This window comes from Halichoerus grypus, chromosome 6, assembly GCF_964656455.1.
Source record: "Halichoerus grypus chromosome 6, mHalGry1.hap1.1, whole genome shotgun sequence".
Classification (NCBI taxonomy): Eukaryota; Metazoa; Chordata; class Mammalia; order Carnivora; family Phocidae; genus Halichoerus; species Halichoerus grypus.
The window spans coordinates 94,798,883-94,814,549 of NC_135717.1; the positions used below are offsets into that span (position 1 = coordinate 94,798,883).

Genomic DNA, 15,667 nt, shown 5'->3' on the forward strand with positions numbered 1-15,667 from the left:
GGTTCTGTGTTTATGCTGAGGGGTGGGGGAGGGAAATGGTGCCAGCCAGCACCTTTGCTCCCAGAGAGGCAACTCCATGAATGTTGCCTCTCAGGGACAACCTCTGAGAAGAGCAAATCATTTTCCCACTGTGTGCCTCAGGTGCTCTTTAGATCACTGTTTCCACACTGTCTGCCTGAGTATTGTTTGCCTACCTTCTCTCCAGGAGCAGTACAGTGCCCTCAGGGCTCTATCCCAGCCAAACCCGCTGACCTTTAAAACTCCAGTCTTCAAGCCCTGCTGGTTGCAAAAACTCACAGAATTTAGCCTCATTTTCCAAGCCAGTGGCTTTGGGAAAACATTTTCCTTGTGCATCCATCCCCCTGTTCAATCCTCTCAATCTCGCCCTTCTCTGAGAACATGGCTCCTTATCCCTCTGCAGCACCTGGGATCTGTTTCTCCGCTAAATTCCATCTTTGCACTTCCTACCTTCTTTGATGTGGCCTCTTCTCTACCTTTAGTTGTGGAGTTTGTTCTATTTGTCTTCAGGCCAATTTCTGGAGTATTTAGGATGATTTGCTAGTTATCTAGCTGTGTTCATGGGATAAGATGAGCCAAAGGTTTCCTCCTCTGCCACCATCTTCCTCTCCTCCCCCCAAAAGCTTCTTATGTGGTGCTGTTTCCTTTTTCTCACAAGTCTCTGGAAATAGGGTAAGTCCTTGCTCCTCCTTTTAGCATCCAGGTGATTCTTCCCATTTCCTCCCCACCAACTCCAAATTTCCTGTTGTCAGACTCTAACACTCAACTGTACCTCACTGCTGCAATCACACCTACCCTGAGTTACGTTCCTCATTTCCAATGATTAGCTCTTCTCTCATGTTTCAACAATACTCCTGTCTTGAGTCATGGTTATTTTTAATATAACCAGAAATGAAATCTCAAACTCCACAATTCCAAAACTTAACTCTTATAGACTTGACCTACCCAGTCTTTCTCCTCTCAGTTGCCTTCTTCTCATATGACACATCTAATCATTCAGGAAATTGTATTAGTCTTCAAAATATCTTTAGGCAGTCTTTCAATTAACTGGTCTATTTTCTGTGCAGCTACCAATTTTTTTGGTGGTATTTGAACTTGCAACTCAGAGGCTCCTACCTACATCCCAGGGTCCTTGTGACTGCATTCTAGATTATACCTTCTTCCACTCTTCTATCCCTGGAGGAATTCACATTCCCTTTATATTACACATATATAACCATAGTATATTAATACCCACTTCACCCACCCTCCATTCCTGTAATCTCCTCACCATTATGGATTTATATAATGATTTACGTATTGACTATTATTTAAGTGGGCTGGAGAGTATGGAGAGAAAATAAGAATTAGATAAATATGGTTCCTTATTCTACTCCCTTGAACCAGAAACCCCATATCATCAATAGGGCCTCTTGTCTTTTAAAATTCTTTCATCCTTTTATTGTATCCATAAATGACAAAATAATAATATGAGTACATTTATTTTTTTATTTTTTTTTAAAGATTTTATTTATTTATTCATGAGAGACAGAGACAGAGAGAGAGAGAGAGAAGCCCAGGGAGAAGCAGGCTTCCCGCTGAACAGAGAGCCCGGTGTGGGGCTCGATCCCAGGACCCTGGGGTCATGACCTGAGCCGAAGGCAGACGCTTAACCATCTGAGCCACCCAGGCGCCCCAATAATATGAGTACATTTAGTTTTAAATGTGTATCTTGAATTTTATTAACATAACAGAATCTACTTTTTTAAAGCCTCATTCTCGGGGCACCTGGGTGGCTCAGTCGTTAAGCCTCTGCCTTCTGCTCAGGTCATGATCCCAGGGTCCTGGGATCGAGCCCCGCACCGGTCTCTCTGTTCAGCGGGAAGCCTGCTTCTCCCTCTCCCACTCCCCCTGCTTGTGTTCCCTCTCTCTCTGTGTCTTTCTCTGTCAAATAAATAAATAAAATCTTAAAAAAAATAAAGCATCATTCTCTAAGATGAATTATGGAAAATTAGTATTTGTGTTCTAACTTCGGACACCATGGGTAGGATAAACATTGATCTTAGAAGGTCTCCTAAATTTGGGTAAATGTTTCTTTGACAATATCTGACAGTACAGTGTTTTTCTAATATCATCCTTTCATCTTTTGACTCAGACACTTGTTTTTCAGAGTTTAGTCACCAGGTTTGAATTGCTAAAAAAAAAAAAAAAAGAAAGAAAGAAAAAAATTCCAACAATCTTTGCTACATGATTTTTAATAACCTGACTCAGTTTCTCAGTATTCTGGACAAAATGAGCATATATATGACTTGAGTAATAAAGCTGGGAATAAATTGAGAGCAAGTAACATCATATTAATGAGTAATCTATTTTAAAACAATCATGTCTGGAAGAAATAGGAGAAGTTAAAGAACAATTCCTAGCATTAGAAGGTGTGGGCTTTTTCACATAAAAGTGATACATTTGAATAAAATAAATATTCACGTAAGCAGGATAAGACTTTCAGTCTCTAAGTAACCCCAATATCAAAGCAGAAATTCAACGGAATTAAGTAGATTTTTATAATAGGAAATTTTTAGAATCATTTGGAAAAGGAGCTGTGGGAAATACACCCTCATTTCACATGACTTAAAAGAGAAATTGCTATTTTCACATAAAAAAATAAAGCTGGCTCTAATATCCTGTTTGAAGGTTATTATAAATGTCTCTCTGAGAAATGTCTCAAGTGCCATGGATGCCTCAGAACTACCATCATTGAACTTTTTTTTTACGCAAGATAGTGTAAAAACAACAACAACAAACACCAAAATTTGAGGTTCATAAAGATTAGAAAAAGTTACACTCTGTATCCCTATTGATTTTAAAAACAATTAAGCTGTAGTGTATTCTCCAACTCTGGGAAGCATGATATAATAAGGCATTACAGTTTAGTTTTCAATTCATCATCATTCAAAACTTTGGAATTTTGGTTCATATCTTTGTATTCATTTTCCTTCCCTGTAACCTTTGCCTCTATAAGCATAGTTCCTGAAGAGGCATTTTCACCAGGTAGAAGACGCTTCTTTAAAATAATTAGGATTAAAAAGGCTGGAATATAGCTTGTTCCTCTTAGAGCTGCTGGCAAGCCAAGGTAGATGTATCTATCAAAAAAAATGTTAAAACATATTAAATGTTGCATAGTGTGGGGAGTATAAGCTAGTATTGCATACCCTTAATCATTAACATTTCATTCCCATGAGTACAACAGCAGCTAATTGTTTTGCATGTCAATGTTATATAAGCAACTTTTCTGAACTCACTTATTAATTCTAATGTTGGTTAAACGTTTTTTGGAATTTTTCATCCAGAAAATTCACACTTCTTTTCTTCTTTTCTAATCTTTTGGGTTTTTAAAATCCTTTTACATAAAATTGAGCCTCTAATTTAAATGTAATACTGACAGCAATAGCAATTTTATTCTAGTATCTAATTAAGAATGCTTCCAAAGAAATCACCGTCAATTGTGATTTATACTCAGGGGCGGGGGGGGGGGGGTTGATGACCTTAATCAAGTTAAGGAACTTCCTCTTCTATTCTGAGTTTGCTCAAAGTTTTAATTATGAGTAAGTAAAGTATCACCAAATTATTTTTCTGCATATAGTTAGCAGAATATCCAAGACCTTACCCCCTTTACTGAATTAATAGGGTATATTAGATTAATAGAGTTTTCTCATATTGAACCATCCATGCATGCCTAATATAAACTCCATTAGTGAGTGTTTTATACATTAGATTTGATTTATTCATTTTTATTTAGAATTTTTGCATGCATATTTGTAAGTAAAATCAGCCTGCACTTTTTTCCTTCTACTGAACTTGTCTAATGTGAATATCAAGATTGTACTAGTTTTGTAAATGAATTGGGAAATTTTCTCTTTTTTTCTGTTTCTCAGAATGACGTGTATTATGCAGAAATCATCAGTTCATTGAAGGTTTGTAAAACTTGTCTTTTTTTTTTTTATTTATTCATGAGAGACAGAGAGAGGCAGAGGGAGAAGCAGGCTCCCAAGGAGCAGGGAGCCCGATGCGGGACTCGATCCCAGGACGCTGGGATCATGACCTGAGCCGAAGGCAGGCACTTAACCATCTGAGCCACCCCGGTGCCCTGTAAAACTTGTCTTAAAAGAATCTGGACTTGGTGCCCTTGGAGGATGGGAATTTTTGACTGATTCATGTTTTTAAATAGCTATGGAAAAGTTCATGTTTTCTATGTATTTATAATAAAATTTGGTAATATATACTCATCTAGAAAACTATTTAATATTTCCAAATTGCTGTATCTAAAATCCCTAAATATTTGTACTTATATTTCCTTTTTTATTCTTCATAGCATTTATTTGTGCCTCCTCTCTATTTGCCTTTCCAGAGTATTATTATTATTATATTTTAATCTTTTCAAAAAACAGTGTTTTACTTTTTTGGTTACCTCTATGGTGTGTAGTCTATTAATTTCATCATCTTTTTATTTCATCTTTTTACTTCTAAAATGTTATAATGAAACACTTCAAGAATACAGAAAGAATAAGTTAACTAATATGTTTGTACTTACCACCCAGGTTTTCAAAATGATTAAATTTTACCATTTTTGTTTCAGACCAATTCAGAAGAAAAAACTAATACATCGAAATCCCCATGTGCCTCTATGATATTATCTTTTAGCCCTTCCTAGATGTAAAGCTATGTTGAATGTTAGGGATTTTGTTTCTAGTTTATTTTTATAGTTTTACAAAGTGTATATGTATATATTCATAATGTATAGAATTACTTTATATGTTTTTACATTTTAAATAATTGGCATAATACTATACATTTTATTCTGTGTATATTATCACAGATATATTTGAACCCAGTTATATCCCTTTGGAATTTAAAAAATATATTGTATCTATTGTTCTTATTTGAAATAGGAAATATATCAATACATAACAATGAATTATTTATCAGGTTTTTGTACTTTATTTGAAGTTACATTGTCCTTTTTCTAAATTCTGAGGCACTAATCCAGTCTTTTTAAAAACATATATATATTTAAATTTCTAAATATACCTCTGAGTACTGGTTTAGCCTTGTCCCACGGGTTTTCCTATTCAGTGCTTTCATTAACATAGAGTTCTAGTTACTTCATTATTTTTATGATAATTTATTCTTTGACCTATAAGTAATTTCAAATGTGAGGTTTTGGCAACATTTTATCATAGATTTCTAATTGCATTGCATTATGGACAGAAAATAGTGGTTACATGGTATCAACACTTTTCTTTTTTTAACAACTTTATGGCATTGGACTTAGTTGTAATAAATGTTTATTACAGGCTTGAGAAAGATGTATATTCTATTGGTTGGGCTTTTTTTAAATTGTTATATATCTATTAGATAGATAGATCTATTAGGTAGATAGATTGTACAATATGGTGGTTCACAATTTTCTCTATCCTCAATAATTTTTTGCCTACATTTTCTATTCACTCATTGGGAAAGTTTGTTGAAATTTTCCACTCTGATTTAGATTTCTTCCTGTAATTTTGTGAATTTCTTGTTTTATATGTTTGAGATTAGGTTGATAGATATATATAGGTTGATTACTGCTATATATTACTGACAAAGCATTTATTTTATTATTAAGTAATATCCTTATTTAACTCTATTGATCCTTTTCACTTTATTTTATTTTATTTTATTTTTAAAATAGGCTCGACGCCAGCATAGAGCCCAATGCAGGGCTTGAATTCATGACCCTGAGATCAAGACCTGAGCTGAAATCAAGAGCTGGACGTCTAACCGTCTGAGCCACCCAGGTGCCCCAATCCTTTTCACTTTAAATTCTATTTTGTCTCATAATCATTAATATAACCACAGAAGTTTGATTTAATATCTGCCTGGTATATCTTTTCTGACTTTTATCTTCAGCCTTTCCTCACACTTTATTTTTTAGGCTGTGTCTTGTAAATAACATAGAGCTAGAATTTTGAAGACACTGAAACTCACATGAAAGTCACTATCTTTTAAGAAGCAAGTTCATTTGCTTTGCATTTATTGATAAACCTGATATATTTAGGTTTATTTTTCAACTTAATTTGTATGCTTTTATTTTCCTATTTCCTACTTCCATTGAATTTTCCTTAATCCCTTTCTTCCTTTCTAGTAGCTTGGAATAAATGTAAGTGGCCATCCTTATATCCTTACATTTTTGGCAAAATTTAAAGTTAATCATTATTTCTGTTCTTAAGAACTGCAAAAGAGTCCTAGACTTTACCTGGATTTTGTTTTTTTTAAAGATTTTATTTATTTATTTGACAGAGAGAGACACGGTGAGAGAGGGAACACAAGCAGGGGGAGTGGGAGAGGGAGAAGCAGGCTTCCCGCGGAGCAGGGAGCCCGATGCAGGGCTCGATCCCAGGACCCTGGGCTTAACGACTGAGCCACCCAGGCGACCCTACCTGGATTTTAAGCTAACAGGTTAGCCTGCCACAGTTGCATGGATGCTGGCTCAAGATAAAGATTTCTAGGTCAGAGACACAGGGCTTTTTTACTCACAGTACAGCAGTCAGCAAAAGCTGCAAATTCAGGTTGGTTTTCCTTAACTTTCAAGTCCCAAAGGAATCACACAGTGAGAGACCTATGTGGATTTTGTGCACACAATGGGTTTGGGTCACAGCTAAGAAATCCTGAGTTTAGGAAATCCCATTCTTTTAAATGGGCTGCAAGCCAATTGCCAACATTTGCCCTAGAGAGAGTTACTACTTTTATCATCCTAGACAGCAAACTCTGCTCCATAGGAAAACATCACCTATATCTTCCAAAGTCATTTACTATTCAAACATTCTTGAAAAGATAGTCTACAGCAAAAGCCTCTGCTAACAAGATATGCAGAAATGTAAGAGACCCATGGAGAACTACTAACAATATCCACCGCCTGTTTCTACACAATATTAACATCTGGTGAATTTTCCCATGAGTACACTTTATCAGCCATTCTAATTAATCTGACTGATAGAGTTTGGTACCAAATATAATTATTTTGTCTGAAATAGCATTCAATTAAGGCTACTATCAACAGGAATCCTGGCAGCAGGATGAGGCCGATCTACACTAGCGATCCTCACGGTTTCTCAGCTGTGAAGCAAACCCATTGCATGTACAGTGCGAGCCTGGGTCCACCTCCACATTACCCCTGTAGAGCTTTAGGGGAACAGAGAACTGATGAAAACAGGAATCTCATGCTGTCTGCCCTCCTCACAGTTCTTCACATATATCCTGTTGTTAATCAACATAGGACCTTAAAATGTTTTAAAGAATGCTAAATTGTTTTTTAGTAAATGAAAGTTTTTGTACTGCCCTGTCAAGAGAAATTAATACAAATTTAACAATTCAGGTCTCCAAATGAAAAGAAACATGAACATAGAACAAAATGGAAGTGTTTTGTTAAAAAAACACATTAGTATGATCTTGAGCTTTGTTTAAAATCAGATTTATATTAACGAAAGAATAAGCCTTTATGTGACATGAAGAATATTGTGTCAGCAAAATTTAATGAAGGAGGAAACATACCATTTTGAAAAGTAGAGGTGAATGTGAAAGGAAGTAAAGATTCAGGCTAGTATGATGTTAAAATGATGTAGGATAAAATGGGAACACTTTAGAGAGTAATGTAATTTAGATAGGAAGTTTATGTACAGCTATGACTTTCAATAATGTATTGATTGCAACCAATTTAACAAAGATCATTTTGAAAGGCTAGGTTAAGGAAGCCATCCATGCTTATATTTAACAAGTACTTTGAATATAGTAAGGAAATAAGATTCTAGTATATAAATAAGGAATAAAGATATAGTATTAGCATATATTCTGGAAACACAACCAAAAGTAGTCTAGAACCTGACAAAGAAAATGTTATACGTGAATGGTGCCATTTCATGTACAGCCTGTGCATAGAAAACAATTTTTCAAAAAATTTATTATCTTTACCTGAAGTAGGTAGAATCATATATCCTGCATGCCCCTGACTCACCACATTTCAAAATTCCCCAGTGTAAACATGTGGAATCTGCTAAAGCTCCAAAATATATAGGTGCAGGAATTCCAGCTACAATTAAAGAGGGGGGAAAGAATAATCCATCAACAAGGTAAGAATTAAGGTACATTATTTTGTTTGGAAACATTTTCTCTATCTGTAGAACAAATAAAGTTTAACAAAATATAAATAGAATGCTTTAGGTTTTATTTTTAGAAATTAGAAGTTACTTTTACTATAAAGTTTCTAAATTATAAAGGACAAGTAATGTGATGGATAAATGCAACATAAAATTATTGATATAGAAAAACATTGAATTAATGATTCTTTATATTTTTTTCTGCAGTGCTTTGGACCAATCATGTGTACATTTTACTTTAACAAGACATTTTTTTGTTCATTTGCTTTTAAAATCTTCTAATAGATGAAAAGTAGAATTAAGTTCAGATAAATCTTTTTCAAGTAAAAGGAGGAAGTTCTCCATGTCTTATTGTACCTTATTCTCATATAAATTACAAAGTGCTGCAAACAGAAGGGATATTTGCTAGACTATTACTCTGAGAGAATGATTTCATTTACTTAGTATTTAATAATGATCTGATGTTGGAAAAAATAACTATTTTTACCAAATACTCTTGTGCAAAATGTATGTAACCCCACACCAAGAGACTTCTCTTCAGGCTTGATACACCTAAAAAAATAAGTAAATTCACAAATAAAATAAAAGTAGAGATTTAAATACTGTCATAGTTTTTTTTTTTTAAACTTTTTGTATGCTGGTAACACACTAGGCACTAGAAAATTGTTTTGCATGCTCAGGTCTTGGTTATTCAAGGCCTAATTATCCAGTATATAGCCTACACAGAACCTCTACTTCTGATCCTTGGCATTTTACCCATCACTTTTTGCTCATTCATTTCTATCAGAGAGTTATCAAAGAAGAAAATATTTCATATCAATTTCTACCCCAATATCCACTTATTGAAGTGGCAGTTCTTCATTAACCTTCAGCCTAAAACAAAAGTATGCAACCCTTGCTGTATTTAAATTATTTGTATTGACAAAATACAGAAAAGCCAAGAATTTATATAAGTAAATGTAAGTCAGAAAGAAAGCAAAAATAAAAATTTTCAAAGGAATATGACAAAGAAATCCAAAGCAAACATATTTTACATGATTTAGTATCATTTCGAGTCACACAGATCTCTCCATTCTCTCCAAAAATTCCCCCACTTTTGCACTGTTGCCTGAAATTCCTATATGTAGAAATGAAGACTATAATTCCCCAGTGGCCCTTTTTGTGTCCCACTCACTCCGGCATCAGCATGGCTAACTCCCCAAAGAATTCACTTTGAGAGTTCCACTGTATTCCCTTCCCTGATTAACTCAAAGCTGAGAAAATAAAAGCAGCTTTCTTCACAAAAGCATGCAATACATTTTTAGCAAAAATGTCATCTTATTGGCATTTTCTCAATGTAAGTGTTTTACTAAATTTGAAAACCTCATAGTTTGATCTAGACATTATCTTCCTGACACATAGGTTAGTTGGACAACATCAATGATTTTACTCAGAAGAAAGTTAACAAAGCCAGGAGACCTAGCATGACCCTCTTAGTCCCACGGTTTCCATTTAATACAGAAAATAGGGCATTTAAATTTTACTGAAAAATTTTTCTTTCCCCTCTATCTCTAATATACCACTTAATGATCTCACAGAAGCATGAAATACTAATAGCGAAGAAATTATTTAAACAGTTTAAACTGTTCTATGAACTCTATCATTGATTGGCATTGATAGTAACATCAATTTCTAGAATCCAAGATTCAGAAGAATTAGCATGCAAGTCATGGGAAAATGCTGAGAGAAACTGAAATTGTTCTTTAAACTGGCAAAGTGGCATTGATGTTGCACCCCTCTACCATCATGGTAAGAGATCCAGGAAGATTCCACAAAAATAGAGACAAACACAAGTATATTAATAAAAACCTCGGGGTTAAATTCTACAATATGGTCCTGGCAAGAGGTGGGGGAAGAAAGTAGAGTCATGAAGAGAGCCTGATTAGGTACTTGTTTTATTAGGGGATAGATACTAATACTGAAAAGTTTTGAAATTGATAGTAAAACATTAACGTAGTTAAGAATTTCAATAATCAGGTTAACCATTTGAAAGATATACAGCTTTCAAAGCAGCAGAAGAACATCCAATATATACCATAGTTTCCCCCTTATCTGTGGTTTCACTTTCTGTGGTTTGAGTTACCCACTAGTCAACCGCAGTCTGGAAGCAGATGGTCCACGGGCTGACACATCATTGGAAGATCAAAAGCAGCCAAACGCTACGATCCCTGTATCACAGTGCCTACATCATTCACCTCCTTTCATCTCATCATGTAGGCATTTTATCACCTAACATCATCACAAAAGGGAAAAGGGTGAGTACAGGGGCGCCTGGGTGGCTCAGTGGGTTAAGCGTCTGCCTTCAGCTTAGGTCGTGATCCCAGGGTCCTGGGATGGAGTTCTTCAAGCAGGGCTCTCTACTCAGCGGGAAGCCTGCTTCTCCCTCTCCCTCTGCCTGCCACTCCCCCTGCTTGTGCTCTCTCTCTGTCAAATAAATAAAATCTAAAAAAAAAAAAGCACAATGAGATATTTTGATAGTGAGAGAGACCACATGCACTTAACTTCATTACAGTATATTGTTACAATTGTTCTATTTCATTATTAGTTGTTGTTAATCTCTTGCTGTGTCTAATTTATAAGTTAGACTTTATCACAGTTATGTATAAATAGGAAAAAAACATAATATGTGTAGGGTTTGGTTCTATCCACAGTTTCAGGCATCCACTGGAGATCTTAAAATACATTCCTTGCAGATAAGGGGGTACCACTGTACAATGGAAAGCAAAAAAGAAGTAAAAAGAAAGTTAAATAAATAGAATATATTAAATAAAATAGCAAAAAGAGCCTTACCACAATAATTATAAGAAACATAAGTGGGTTAAAGGTACCAATTTTAGATAATAAAATCATACCTAGCAATTTAACTATGAAGCATAATGAAAGATTGAAGACTGAAAATAAAGGGAAAGGAAAAGATATAACAGGAACAGTGAACCAAAAGAAAGCTAGAATGGCAATTTTAATAAGAAACAAAATATAATTCCTTGAAAGAAATAGCTAAAAGGTAAAGAAGAGAATTAAGTGATGCTAATAATAGAAGTATAATGACCAAATGCATATATGCATCCTATAATATAGCCTCCAAATATATAAATTAAAAAAACGGGTGATGGGTATTAAGGAGGGCACATGTTGTGATGAGCACTGAGTGTTATACGCAACTAATGAATTGCTGACCACTACATCAAAAACTAATGATGTACTATATGTTAGCTAACTGAACATAATAAAAAGAACTGGCAGAATTATAGGGAGAAATGCATCAACAATATTTACAGATTTGAACACACATCTCTGAAAAACTGATGAATTACATTTACAAAAGTTCGATAACAAAGTACTTCAATCCAAGAGATATGAGAACTGTATACTCAAAATGCAGAAGTTACCCATTCTTTTCAGAAAAACATGAAATACTCAAAAAATGCACTAGGCCCCAGAGAAAGCCTTGATATCCCACCTCCCCAATCTGTAATCTTTCAGAATATGTTCTCTGAACATAAAAATGGAGTAACAATAAGAAAATGATACCTATAGAAAGTTCTAATAGATATGAACATTATATAACACATTAATAAATAAACTTGGTCTGGTGGGGCAAATCATAAAAGAAACTGCAAAATAGTTAAAAATCTTCAAAGAAAATACTAGTTGAGGCATAGCTAAAGCAGTAGTTGGGAGGAAATGTATAGTTTTATATACAGTAGTCAAAATGAACAAGTGATCTAAGTATTAAACTCAAATAGTTAAAGAAAAACAGAGCAAGCCTAAAAGAAAAAAAAAATTAAGAAGTGCAGAAATACATGAAATAAAGATTAACAAAACCCAAACTGATTCTTTAAAAGAAGAAAAATAAAACATATGCCTCTGGCAACAGTGATCAAGAAAAAATGAAGAAGGGACAAATAAACAAAATACGTAAGAAAAAAAGGGTAAACCTTTCAGATACATCAGAGAATATCAGAATGATAAAAGAATATTATAAACTCCTATTCACTAACAAGTAAGTATACAACAGGTATAAGTAGAAATGGAAAATGTGAATAGGCACTAACACTGAATAAATGGAAATAATAATCAAATATCACTGTCCAAATGAGCCCAAAGTATAAATACTTTTACAGGTGGATATATATAACTTTCAACAGACAGATGTTTAATACAAGTAGTTCCAGAAATTAAAAAATAGAAAATTTATCAATTCATTTTGTGGGGTCTCAAATGATTCCAAAGCAAAAAAAGAATAAAAAATAGTAGGTCTGTTTTACTTATCAACATAGATATAACAATTTTAAATAAAGTATTATTTAAACAAACCAAATCATATATAAAATATACCATAACTAACTATGGTTTTTCTCATCCATGCAATCAGTTTAACATAAAAAAAACTACCATTTTATTTTACTACACTAAAAATACTGAGTAGAAAAATTACAGAATCATAGATGCAGAAAAATACATTTAATAAAGTTTAATATTAAAAACTTAGAAACTAGATGAAAACTATATACTGAAAATCTACAGCAAGTATAATGGAAAAATTTATATGGTTTCCATTAAGATTAGAAAAGTACAAGAATACTCACTATCACCACCATTGTTTAACACAGTTTTGGAGATCCAAGTTGATGATAAGAAAATTTAAAAAGCCTAAGATGTGTAAGGTTTAGAAGTGAAAAGCTATAACTCTCCATATTTACACATATTTCTATGTAGAAAGCCTAACAAAATCAACAAATTATTAGAATAAGAAAAGTTGTTGGATTAAAAACTAAACTTTAAAAAATTAACAGCATTCCTCTAAATCAACAATAACCAACTAGAAAATATAAGAGAAAATAGTGCCACTTACAATCACAAATAAATACATACCCATATGTATCCATACAAACATATCCATATCCATGTGTGGATAGACATATGTGGATATGTATATGTTTATAATTATAAATGATATAATCTTGTATGTATGTATATATTTGGATATATGTGTGTATAGTATCTATAGAAGAAAATTTAAATAAATGGAAAGATATTCCATTTTCACAAATATTTGATGCCAGATTTTCTCCAATTAATCTATGGAATCCACACAAACTCCATCAAAATTCCTATGTGAGTATAAAGATCCATACATCAGTAGCTAAATCAGTTTGTGAAGAAAAGAATGAAGAAAGAGGAAAGGTCAGAGTGGTGGGTGGGTGAGGAAGAGTTACCATACAAGATATTAACATACACAATATCAAAGTAATAAAATCAATATGGTACCAGTATGAGAACAGACAAAACTGTGGAATAAGAAAAAAAGTAAAAAATAGACTCATGTAATATCAAAACATGAGATACGATAAAGGTGCTACCACAAATCAACAGAGAAGGGACCTCTTATTTATATTGATATTAGGAAAACTATTTATGGAGAAAAAATAACATTGAACAACTGTCTCCCTTGCACCACACATAAAAATAGACTTGTGATGGTTTAAAGAACCATATGTAAAAGGTGAAGCTATAAATATTAGCATAAAATTTAGGTGAATATTTTTATAAATTAGGAATGCAAAAACACTTTTATAAAATATGACTCTCCCCAAGGCAAGAAAATAGTTAGATTTCAGTACAATAAAATTTAGGATTTAATTTCATAAAAGATGCTGTGGATAAATTAAAGAAAGATGAGAGACTAGGAGATAATTGTATCATGTGAACAATATTACATTAATATTTATAATTTAGACAGTAATCAACAAAACCACCAAGAAAAATATAGGAAATGTAATAGAAAATGGACAAAGAAAATCAATAAGCATCTTGAAGCAGAAGCCTAAATACCTAAAAAAAATTTGAAGAGATGCTTAAACACACTGAATTAGGAAATCACATATTAAAACATCAGTGAGCTACCATTCTATACCCATTGGAGTAGTCAAAGTCCGAAAGTTAGATAATTCCAAGTGTTAGTGAGGCTGAAGGAGGTAGGAACTCCCATGCAGTGAAGGTGTGAGAATAACTCATAAGTACTAGCAGTACTTGGTGAATTTATGTATACCTGTGCCTTATGAACCAAAACAAGATTTATAGCACAACACCTCCAGCATATCCACAAAAATATTAGCATTTTACAAAGGACAATCCATTCAGATCATATAGCTATCATATTCGTGTGGGTACCTATGGTAAGAGGAAGTGAAAAATGGAATGAAAAAATAGCAAAATAAAACAAGAATGAAAACTTGTCCCAGCCTATGAGGATAATGTGCTACGAACTGAGAATCATAGTTATCTTAACTCTTCTTCTAAGTTCCAATAATATATGAAGAAAAGAGAAAAAGATGCAAATTTCGTTCACTAGGAATGTTTATGATTGTTTGCTAGACATGAAGAATACTGGAATTCAGTGAACACATTTGTAGGACACCTAAGTTTGAATTGGAGCTCTGCAGTTGCCTAGTTTGAGAAAGCCCTTCATCATTTGTCTCTCATGATAGCCTTGTAAAAGGAGTTGAACATTTATTATTATGCCTATTTTTGATTTAAGGAAATGAAGCTCAGATCAAGTGACCCGTTTAATGCCCTGTAGATATTAATTGGTGAGGCTTCTGACAGCTTTACACTCTGCTGTCTTATAGCTTGAGCCATATAAAATGACTGCTAGGCAACCACTCTACCTATCGAAATGACCAATTCATACAGTTTACACTAAAATATAAATGTGTCTCTTGTGTTAAACAATGAGAGGTTCACATAATTTAACTGCAAAAAATAAGGAAGGGAAATATAGGGAGAGAAATGTCAAAAGATGAATATTCATATTCCTGAACAATAAAATTTTGTAAGATTCAACAATGCCTAATGTAAAACTCTTATTAAATGATATATGAAAACACTGAATTCTTAGATAATGTAGGCTCCAAGTGGCTTTCTGAGAAAAGGGTACCTTAATTAAGGATCAGAAAGGAATCCAAATAAAGAAAATGATTCTTGTACCTTAGGAGAACCATATATCCAGGTATGGCAGATAAAGAATAAATGAAACTGCCAATTGCTGACAAGATTAAAAAGTACTGGAGCATCATGGAACAGTCATATCCTTTGTCACACAGCCCAAGAACTGCAGATGAATTTCCTGATGTTTGAATGCAGCTACAATTTTGGAACACCTGTGTGAAAATAATATATTGTCCTATTTAAGAAAGTAAAATTTCGAACACAAATCACAAATATTTTCTACATAGCCAACTAGATTAAGATGGAGACAATTTATTCCCTTTACTCTCATCTCTATTATGATGCCTCTCAGGATTATAGCATAAAACAAAACATGGAAGGATGGTTTTAGGAAAAAGGCATTTCTTTCTATATATGTGGAGTAAATTTGCAATAGCTCAGCTATTCTAAAGTCATGTCTTTTAAAAACATATACTGTTTTGTTACAACAG

The 15,667-nt window shown here is 33.5% G+C and overlaps 3 protein-coding genes across 17 annotated transcripts in view; 2 read left to right on the forward strand and 1 right to left on the reverse strand.

The window, feature by feature from the left end:
- The window catches only part of SLCO1B3 (solute carrier organic anion transporter family member 1B3), a 77,073-nt gene extending 70,791 nt beyond the window's left edge, over positions 1–6,282 (forward strand). Inside the window, exons 15-16 of one of the 2 annotated variants that reach the window (XM_078075708.1) lie at positions 3,930–3,981; positions 5,738–6,282. In XM_078075708.1, the coding sequence (XP_077931834.1) occupies positions 3,930–3,966 (37 nt within the window). In that variant the 3' untranslated portion in view covers positions 3,967–3,981; positions 5,738–6,282. Of the gene's footprint in view, positions 1–3,929; positions 3,982–5,725 lie in introns of both variants that reach the window. The other variant, XM_078075707.1, reaches the window with a different exon arrangement.
- Positions 2,235–15,667, reverse strand: part of SLCO1A2 (solute carrier organic anion transporter family member 1A2) — a 110,175-nt gene continuing 96,742 nt past the window's right edge. For 9 of the 11 annotated variants that reach the window (XM_078075711.1, XM_078075713.1, XM_036119183.2 and 6 more), the window contains 4 exons: positions 15,216–15,388; positions 8,674–8,738; positions 8,002–8,119; positions 2,235–3,137 (listed from right to left, as the gene is read on the reverse strand). In XM_078075711.1, coding sequence (XP_077931837.1) covers positions 2,918–3,137; positions 8,002–8,119; positions 8,674–8,738; positions 15,216–15,388 — 576 coding nt within the window. In that variant the 3' untranslated portion in view covers positions 2,235–2,917. Of the gene's footprint in view, positions 3,138–8,001; positions 8,120–8,673; positions 8,739–10,478; positions 10,668–15,215; positions 15,389–15,667 lie in introns of those variants that run through there. The other 2 variants (XM_078075716.1, XM_078075715.1) reach the window with 2 other exon arrangements.
- Positions 10,367–15,667, forward strand: part of IAPP (islet amyloid polypeptide) — an 81,515-nt gene continuing 76,214 nt past the window's right edge. For all 4 annotated transcript variants that reach the window (XM_078075721.1, XM_078075719.1, XM_078075725.1 and 1 more), the window contains exon 1: positions 10,367–10,480. The gene's annotated coding sequence lies outside the window, so the exon portion shown is untranslated. The remainder of the gene's footprint in view (positions 10,481–15,667) is intronic.